This window comes from Moschus berezovskii, chromosome 17, assembly GCF_049115385.1.
Source record: "Moschus berezovskii isolate FMDL1 chromosome 17, NW_MosBer_1.0, whole genome shotgun sequence".
Taxonomy (NCBI): domain Eukaryota; kingdom Metazoa; phylum Chordata; class Mammalia; order Artiodactyla; family Moschidae; genus Moschus; species Moschus berezovskii.
In genome coordinates this window covers 16,128,376-16,138,714 of record NC_142476.1, presented here as the reverse complement: position 1 = coordinate 16,138,714, position 10,339 = coordinate 16,128,376, and the positions used below count along the sequence as shown (strand labels likewise).

Sequence of the window (10,339 nt, the reverse complement as noted above, 5' to 3'; positions counted from 1 at the left end):
AAAATATAGAGGGTGGAGTAAGGTCCAAATACACATCAATTTTCATAAATCCCTACCCTACGCAAAGCTGGGAAAAGGTAAGTGAAGGCCATGAGAAAGTGTTAGTGACATGGACGTGGTTACTCATCTGGCTGAGAAAGAAATGGTGTTTATTCGAGAAGTGTTTAATCTTATATAACTTTGGAGGCCAGTCTAGTACTCTCCCTGAAAAGAAACAAACAGACTCATACAAGTACATTTGTTGTTGCTCAGTCACTCAGTCGTGTCCAACTATTTGTGACCCCATGGACTGCAGCACACCAGACTTCCCTGTCCTTCACCATTTCCTGGATCTTACTCAAACTCATATCCACTGAGTTGGTGATACCGTTCAACGATCTTGTCCTCTGGTGTTCCCTTCTCTTCCTGCCTTCTGTCTTTCCCAACAGACAAGTACGTATCATGGAATGAATTCAAGAAATTGTTTTGAAACCACTACCAGGAATTCAGGGATCTGGCAAAGTTCTTTGAACTTTGATACTAAGTGACCTCACTTAACTAGCATCACATTGATAGATATCCCTTAAATTCAGAGTCACACTTGATGAGCTGCTAAACAACCAAACAACACAACTGGAATATCTGCATGAACGTGCCTTTGAGAATGTCTAACATGCTGTTACTACTCAATGTCATCCTCACACTGTGGGTTTGCTGTGCTCCTGGGCAAGGTAAGTTGAAACAGATCTGAACACTCAGCTTCCCTCTTAAGAGTAGCTTCATGGTTTACCTAAGTTCATGGGTCTTTGTATTTTAATAGGCGACTTGTAGAAATTGTCTGTATTGTATCATGATGATGGAGAGTAAACTTACAGGGAAATTACCTCATACTCTAAGGAAAAAGTAAATACATTATGTTTTCTCTCTCTTCTTTTTCCCTGTATAACGTCAATGTTAGAAACACTTCCAAAGAACATAAACACCCTGCGTTTCTCCAGGACCTATACACCCTGTTAGTTATAGACTGTCCCAGATCTCTATCACTACTACAAGTGGGATAATCAAGCTAAGAAAAATAATAAATTCATCAGTGGGATTATTAACATACATAGAACTATTCACTAATGCAGGATAACTATTTTTTTTTCTTAAGGAAGAATGTGCGATTTTCCAGAAATAAAACATGGAAGCATATATAATGAAAATAGATATAAAAAAATCTTCCCAACTGATGTAGGGAAATATTTCTACTACACCTGTGATCACAGCTTTGTGACTCCTTCACAGTCACTCTGGACCCGAATAAACTGTACAGAGAAAGGATGGTCCCCAGCACCAAAGTGCCTCAGTGAGTAAGCACCCTCCTCATCACTGGGATGAATTATCAGTGTGTCCAGTGGGTGGAGAGGCCATGCCTGAAGGAATCGCAGGGTCTGGACAGTCGTAGCAGTGGAGACCAGAGGAGCCAGCAAAGATGACCTAAGACAGTCATTGTGAGAAGATGTCTGTGGAAAGTGACTTTACAACTGAAAAATGTTTTCATTATACAAGTCGGAATTAATGACATGGCATACTAATTTTTACTTTTTACATGCATGGCCTAATTTTTAAGAAGCAAATTTTCTGTACTTGATTTCTCTTTGGAACTTTGCAAAGTGTCATACTCTTTCATCGCAAGATGAATCCAGTCGTTTTTTTGCCTTTTAGGACAGTGCTTTTTCCCTTGGGTGGAAAATGGTCAATCTACATCTTCAGGACAAACGCACCGGGAAGGTGACATCGTTCACATTGTGTGTGATACAGGCTACAGCCTCCCAAATGGTCAGAGCAGCATTACATGTGGAGAAAGAGGCTGGTCCTCCCCTCCTGAATGCCGCCGTGTCTGTGAGTAACACACTGTGCTCTAGGGTCCGGTATTCATTTATATTTTATAGAGAAATAACAACATTAAGTACAGGTGATATTGCTGTTGCTACTATCGTCACCTTTTCAGTTCAAGGTTCCAACTCTGCCTAAGTAGAGCTGCAAATATCTGGGTCATCACTGGAAAATCATTTTGTCTACTTATACAAATTAAATGTAGGTAATAATAGCAAACACTAGCCAAGAACATGGTGAAAAACTATAATTCTTACATTATATAGCTTCTTCAGTGGATGATTTTTATCAGAATCAACAAATCTTGGTAATACATATTGTTCTGCTTTTGAATATACAGCATTTTAATGTAAATACTAATAGCTTCACATAATATAACAATGCATCAAAAGAAGCAAGTCAAAATATGGTTCTCTCATGGAACTTTAAAAGGCAGCCAGTTGACTCTGACAAGGTCCTTTGGCAAGTAAATGAACGATACATAGGGAGGAAACAAAGGGAAAGAAAACTAGCCTTTTTCAAGGTCAAAACCAAATTTGTCAAATTGAATATTTCAGTTACCACATGTGGCTTTTACTTCAACTTAGGACAAGCCTATTTATAATTCTGTTGAAATGGGCCATTCCAGTTGTTTCATGATCTTTCCTATCACGACGATGCATGTTTTCCATACCACCAAGCAATTCTCTGAAACTGTCTGGCTGGAAATACTGTCAGTTCCCATAGGTAAGCGCTCAGGCCTCCAAGACTTCTTCCTCACCCCCTACTTCACAAGTCAGTCACAAGTCTAGCTTCGCATCTATGCTTTTGTCTACTGGCTATGTATTAGAGGTTCCCAGGACCTCTTCTTCAGGTTCAATTAATTTGCTAGAGTGGTTCACAGAACTGAAAGAAACATTTGATTTCCCAGATTCCCAGCTTAAAGAATATAAAGAACATAACTGAGGAATACTCAGATGGAAGAGGTGCACATAGTAAGGTGTGCGGAAGGCCCTCATAGCAGTCACTCTTCCAGCACGCCCACATGTTCACCAACCAGGAATCTCTCAGAATCCCATCCTTTTTTTTCTTATGGAGATTTTATGACAGGGGAAAATTGAATAATACATGGACCATCAGCAGTTGATGTGATCTTCAGCCACTCTTCCCTCCATGGAGGTTAGGGTTGTGGGATTGAAACTTTTAATCTTCTCATCGCAAAGTTGGCTCCCCTGGCAACCAACTCAGGTGTTTTCCATTGTATATATACAATGGAATACTACACAGCCACAAAAAAGAATGAAATAGTGCAATCTGTAACAGCATGGATAGACCCAGAGAATATTATCCTCAGTGAAATGAATTCAACACAGAAAGACAAATATTCTATGATATCATTTATACATGGAATCTAAAAATTAATACAACTGTCTGTATATGCAAAACAAAAACAGATTCACAGACAGAACAAAACCTCGTAGTTACCAAAAGATGGAAGGAAGTAGCAAGGGGGAAGTTAGAGGCATGGGCTTAAGGGGGACACACTACCATGTGTTATGTAGAACAGGTATGCCACAGGGGTATATGGTATAGCAGAGGGAATTACTGTCTCTGTCTCAAACTATAAGGGAGCATAATCTATCAAAGTGCTGCAACCGTACCCCAGTTAAAAATAACCCAGTCATCCTGCTTGTTAGTGAGGATTCAACTGGAAATCTCACACATTGCTGGTGGGAATGTAAGATGGTGCAATCACCCTGACTATCGGTATGGCAGTTTCCTATAGATTTAATCGTGCCTGTATCAGATAGCCCAGAATTTCAGTTTTAAATACACATTAGGAAATAGTAAATACAGGTTTACTCTCAGACTTGAGTTCAGGTGCTCATAAATAGCTCAATTATAACTGCCACAAACTGGAAACACTTCAAAAGACAGTCAACCGAGGATAAAGTGACAAACATACTTACGTTTATATCCCGCTACCCCGCTCCACAACGCAAAGGAGTGAGCTAATGAGGCGAGACAGCACAGAGCAGACAGCACAGAGCAGACAGGCCCCGGCATTCGACGACACGAAGCAGCCGGATGTAAGGGAAGGCATGTTGTATGAACCCATAAACAAAGTTGTGGGAAGCAGCATTGCTCCACAGAGACAGAAAACAGGGGCTTCCAAGCGGAGGAGAGTTGTTGGGGAGGGGTGGGGTAGAAACGGAACAGCAAATTGCAAAGGGAGAAGAAAACTGCCTCTAGTCGGTTGGGTTTGTGAGAGTTACACATTGCCACATCATTGGCTGACACATGGATTTTATTGTATGTAATTAAAATCTGAATAGAGGTGATTTTTACAATTTTAAAAAATCACCTTTATTGGGTGATTATGGGAAATGAATCTCAAAAAGAGTTGATGTATGTATAGGAGATTCACTTTGCTTTCCACCTGAAACTAACACAACATTGCAAATCAACTATATTGCAATTAAAAAAGGAAGAGATACACATATATGTATAACTGAATCACTTTACTGAACACCTGAAACTAGACAGCATTTTTACTCAACTGTGCTCCAATATAGAATAAATATTTTTTAAATGAGCATTTGCAAACCAAACATATAGGTGTCCAAAAAATTGTAATGTGATTGAATTTATTAATTGAAGAAAGGAAGCAAAAGCAATCTGCTAAACAGAGATTAATAAAATAGTGAGAGAATATACAAAATTATTAGAAACAGAAATTCCAAACAGAACAATTACGAAATACAAACAAAAATAGCACAGAGCTGAGAGTGATGTCAGCAGGATAAAGGATAAGATGCTCCTTCTGGTTTCCCACCTTCAATAGTAAAAATTTAGCGTCTATCCACAAAGCACCTTTACGGCAGATGCAAGATCCAGGTTCCAGGAGACCATGAAACCCCCAGGGTGCAGTCCAAACACAAGGACAGGCATCTTGTTCCCTTCCAGTGTGGGTGAAAAGTCTAGACTCATCAAAGGCCCCTGTTGATCAAGGTGAAGAGAGGGTTGGTCTTAGGTTTCCTCTGTGGTGTTTCTCTAGGCTAAGTCCTGTACTGTGAAAAAATATGTTTCTGCCTTGCTAGGTTGATCCTTTCCTGGGCCTGTGCCTAAAGAAAGCAGAACCTTCTTATGACCTTTTGTTTGTTAATTTTGCCTGCATGTGAGATCATTTCTGGGTTGCAATCTCAGTGCCCCGTCCTGATACATACAAAGCAAAGTGAAAGCTCCAACAACCAGTGCAGCATAACTTCTTGAACCCCAAGGTCTCAAAACAATACACTTCTTTTCTACACTCTTCACAACCTCTTATGTTGGTTTTTATAATTCTGTTCAGGACTTCTATTTAAGAGAGGGAATATGTAGTGGAAGAAATAAGCAGAAATGTTCCCTTTTCATTTTGTCCAGACAGAAAGCCTGAAATTCCCTTCACATTACAGACATTTGTAATCCCTTGAATTTTATTTAAGAAGTTGATGTTTCTCTTGGAAAAAAAATGAAAATCAATTTTAAAAATTATTAAAGATTCAATAGCCATTGCAGTATGCTTAATACATAAGACCAAGAAACTTCCTTTGTTTATAGTAGCAATACATCTTTCTAGTATACATTCATTAAGGAAAACATTTTTAAGTACCAGAATACCATAAAGTGGACATGTTTGTTAATGTCTAATGTATGGTTTCACATGGGGTGAAAGGAAGGCCTTAAAATTTGACTCTCAGTTTAAGTGATTAAAATTCCTTAAATGAATCATTTCTGTCATCAGAAATCATAAATCTTGATATTACATATTGTGGTATATTTTTATTTGCTTTCTTTAACCTCTGTTTTTCTTTGGTCTCTCAATAAGTCGAATTTTGTTTTTAGACCCTCAAGGAAGATGTGGGCCTCCTCCACCAATAGACAATGGAGACACCACCTCATTCCCATTACCACAATATCCTCCGGGATCAGCGGTTGAGTACCAGTGCCAGGCCTACTACGTACTTCAGGGAAACAGATACATAGTGTGTCGGAATGGAGAATGGTCAGAACCACCAAAGTGCTTAGGTAATACTTTAATTTTCTCCTGGATCCTGAGAAAATCAGTGTAATTGGTATAATATTTTGCTGTTTAGAATAGAAATTTTATGGATTAACAACAATTCTATTGAATGCGTGACTAACAGATAATATGAGAAAATAAAGTTTGAAAAATTCATGTTCAAGGAATCATAGCAATGAAAGATTATTTAATATAAACTCAATGTGATATTTACTTCATGAATCCTTCATTGTAACACTTAATAAATTAAACATAGTACCTCATTTTTATATCATTAATTGGAATCTACATAATGGATTTTCAGTGAGTTGGCTTGGAAAAGATTTTGAGAATGAAATCCTGGACCAGTGTAGAAGATTCTAGGTGGAAGCCTAAAATCCTGAGGGAAATATTTGTATACTACTTAATGTTCTTGTTTCTTTTTAATTTCAGGTGCATGTGTAATTTCAGAAGAAATGATGAAACAACATAACATACAGTTAAAATGGAGAGATGATAGAAAACTTTATACTAGAACAGATGACACTATTGAATTCACGTGTAAACATGGATATCGCCCAAAGACACCAAATCATACATTTCGAACAACCTGTCAGGAAGGAAAAGTGGTGTATCCTCATTGTGAATGAAACATTGGTTAAAATGCAGTCATAAAACTGAACTTTTCATTATTAATCCAATTCTCATTTTATCAAATATATCAGAATTTGTGTTAAATATTATGTGGATGGTGCAATTATAATCCAGGTGACCAACTAATCACTTCTTAAAAGCACTTCATTAACACTTGGAAAATCATAATGCTACATGTCCTATTTATAAAACATCTTTGGGAAGAAATTAGATGCAATCACTTCAATGACTCCTTCCATCCATCATTATAACTTTCTAAAATATTCTCCATAACTTCTGAAGTTTTCTGAGACTTTATTTCATAAAAAATGCTTATCTCCATCCTCAAAATATCATTTCACAAACACGTAAACACCTGTGTGTCATTAGTCATTAGACCTAGTTTATTAGATTAGTAATTAGATTTCGTTTCTTTTTATGACTGTGTAATACTCCACTGTGTTTTTGTACCACATCTTCTCTATCCATTTATCCCCTGATACACATCTAGGTTGCTTCCATGTCTGGCCTATTGTAAATAGTGCTGCAATGAACATTGGAGTACATGTGTCATTTTAACTTGTACATTTTTAAATCCCTGGTTTTCTCAGGGACATCCCAGCAGTGGGATTGCTGGGTCAAATGGTAGTTCTATTTTTACTTTTTAAAGGACCCTCCATAGTGTTCTCCACAGGATGTATCAATTTACATTCCTAACAGTAGAGTAAAGCATTTATTGTCTGCAGATTTTTTGATGATGGCCACTCTGACTGGTGTGAGGTGATACCTCATGGCAGTTTTGATTTGCATTTCTCTAATAATTAGTGATGTTTAGCATCTTTTCATGTGCCGCTTTCACGTATGTCTTCTTTGAAGAAAGGTCTATTTAGGTCTTCTGTCCATATTTTGATTGGGTTGTTTGTTGTTTTGATACTGAGTTGCATGAACTCTTTGTATATTTTGGAGATGAATCCTTTGTCAGTTGCTTGAGTCTGCCAGGCAGAGTGAAGTAAGTCAGAAAGAGAAAAAATATCATATACTAATGCATACAGGTGGAATCTAGAAAAAATGGTACAGATGAACCTCTTTGCAGGGCAGGAATAGAGACACAGTTGTGAACAAACATGTGTACACAGTGGGGGAAAGGGAAGGCAGGCTAAATCGGGAGATTAGGTTTGACATATATATACACTACCATGGGTAAAACAGGTAGCTAGTGGGAACCTGCTGTATAGCACAGGAAGCTCCACCCGGTGCTCTGTGACAATTGGGATGGGTGGGATGAAGTGGGTTGTGGGGACGGAGGGGATATATGTATACATATGGCAGTTTCACTTTGTTGTACAGCAGAAATCAACACAACACTGTAAAGCAATTGTATTCCAATTAAAAAATCAGTTGATTAGAAATATTTCAAATTTCTACAAAAATATGAACACTGAAAGATGAAAATAAAGATATAAATAAAGTAAAAATTATTTTAAAGTAATACTTTGTTACTCTTTTGTTTAAATATCTATTACTATATATTGCTATAAAAAGTTTTTTCTTGTGATAAGAAATTTTAAGATCTATTACCTAAGCAACTTTAAAATATATTATTTTAACACATTATTAGCTGTGGTTACCTGCTGTATGTTACAGCCAGTGACTTTTTTTTCTCACAACTGAAAGTTTTTACTTTTTCTTCACACATTTTGCCCAACTCCCTATTCCACCTCCAGACTCTGGCAAACACTAATCAATCCTTGGTATCCTTAAGCTCAGTTTTTGGCTGGTTTATTTATTTGTTTTTATGGTTTTGTTTTTGATTCTACATGTGAGTAAGATCATATGTTCTTTATCTTTCTCTGACATTTCATTTAGCATAATGCCCTCAAGGTCCATCCATGTTTTCACCAATGGCAAAATTTCATTCTTTTTAAGGCTGGATAATATTTCTCTGAATACATAAGACACATTCTTTTTATCCATTCTGCCATCTATGAGTACTTAGGTTGCTTCCATATCTTTGCTACTGTAAATAATGTAGTGGACACTGCGGCGCATGTGTCTTTTTGAATTAGTAATTTCATTTTCTTTGTATAAGCACTCAGAAGTGGAACTGCTGGATCATATAGTAGTTCCATTTTTAATTATTTGAGGAACTTCCATACTGTTTACCATCGTGGCTGAACCAGTGTGTGTGTGCTAAGTTGCTTCAGTAGTGTTGGACTCCTTGTATCTCCACAGACTGCAGCCTGCCAGGCTCCTCTGTCCACGGGATTCTCCAGGCAAGAATACCAGAGTAGGCTGCCATTTCCTTCTCCATCATTCCCCTGCTGGCACTTGTGAACTTTGTCTTTTTAACAACAGCCTTTCTGGCAGGTGTAAGATGACATCTCACTATGGTTTTGATCTCTTCACCTGGCTTGTGATTTCTAGTCTTTAATGTCCTTTGTAACAAGCTGATAATCTAGTGAGTGAGCCATTTTAGTAAATTAATCAAACCCAAGGAGGGGAAAATGGGAACCTCTGATTTATAGCCAGTCGGCCAGAAGTCCCTGTGACAACCTGGACTGGCATCCTGAGTTGGGGGAGGTTGTAGGAACGTCCCATTTGTAGCGGTTGGTCAGAAGCACAGGTAATAGACTGTTACGACTAGTGTCTGAAGTATACGGTGATCTTGTGCGAGTGAGCCCTTTACCTGTGGAATCTGATTTTATCTCTGGATAGTGTCACAATTAAATTGATTTCTTGGACACCCTGCTGGCATCTGGAACTGCTTACTGGTGTTAGAAAGGCTTCACACAGGCACACAACCACAGTGGAACGGGGTCCAGGAACTCTTTTGGTGGGTATCCTTGTCCTTCTTAATGATAGACAAAAAAATTTTCAGCTTTTCATCATTAAATATTATATTAGTTGTGCCATGTATGGCCGTTCACTGTATACCCACTTTATTGATAGCATTACCATAAATGGATATGGAATTTTGTTAAATGCTTTTTCTGCAACTATTGCAATGATCTTATGATATTTATCCTTCATTGTGTTAACGTGTTATATCACAGTGGTTAGTGAATGTTGAACCATTTCCACATCCCTGGAATAAAAGCTACCTGAGCAGCAGCAGCAGATCACAGCCTATGATCCTTTAATGTGTTGAAGAACTCAGTTTGCTAATATTTTACTGAAAATTGTTATATTTATATTCACCAGGGATATTGGCTTGTAATTTTCTTTTCTTGTGGTGTCATTATCTGGTCTTAGTATTAGAGTAAGGTTGGCCTCTTAAAATTAGTTCAGAAGAGTTTCCTTCTGTGAAATTGTGATTTATAAAAACATATGTATAATTTGACATTCAGATGACCAAACTATATTTCTCTACATTTAGTTTCCCTACAAGGTTCGTGCATCACAGTTCCAAACACTAGCATAACATAAATGGATGTGGAATTTTGTTAAATGCTTTTTCTGCATCTACTGCAATGATCATATGATTTTTACTAAGTGCTGAGAGTGATAAATGTGTAATTACTATGTTAACGAGGTGACTTTGAGAAAGCCCCTAAAACTGGGACTGGCTGCCAGTTTTGGCTGGCAGAGCCAACCTTATGATCAGAGGATCAGAACACTCAGTCTTATCTCCTAACCTCCAGCTAAGACTGCACTGACTAAGGTCATTAAGAAGTAAATGGCACCCCACTCCAGTACTCTTGCCTGGAAAATCCCATGGACAGAGAAGCCCGGTGGTCCACAGCTCATTGGGTTGCAAAAGAGTTGGACACAACTGAGTGACTGAGCACATTAAGAAGTAGGAAAGCTCTGGGGCCTAACTTATTTTAC

At 37.9% G+C, this 10,339-nt stretch overlaps 1 protein-coding gene across 1 annotated transcript; it reads left to right on the top strand.

Annotated features, from left to right (window-relative positions):
• Positions 1-625: 625 nt before the first annotated feature.
• On the top strand, positions 626-6,541 carry LOC148775074 (complement factor H-related protein 2-like). Its single transcript, XM_088845232.1, has 5 exons — positions 626-714; positions 1,137-1,327; positions 1,687-1,863; positions 5,722-5,904; positions 6,332-6,541. Exons 1-5 carry the CDS (start codon positions 626-628, stop codon positions 6,526-6,528), a joined length of 837 nt encoding a protein of 278 aa, XP_088701358.1. The 3' UTR covers positions 6,529-6,541.
• The last annotated feature ends 3,798 nt before the right edge of the window (positions 6,542-10,339 follow it).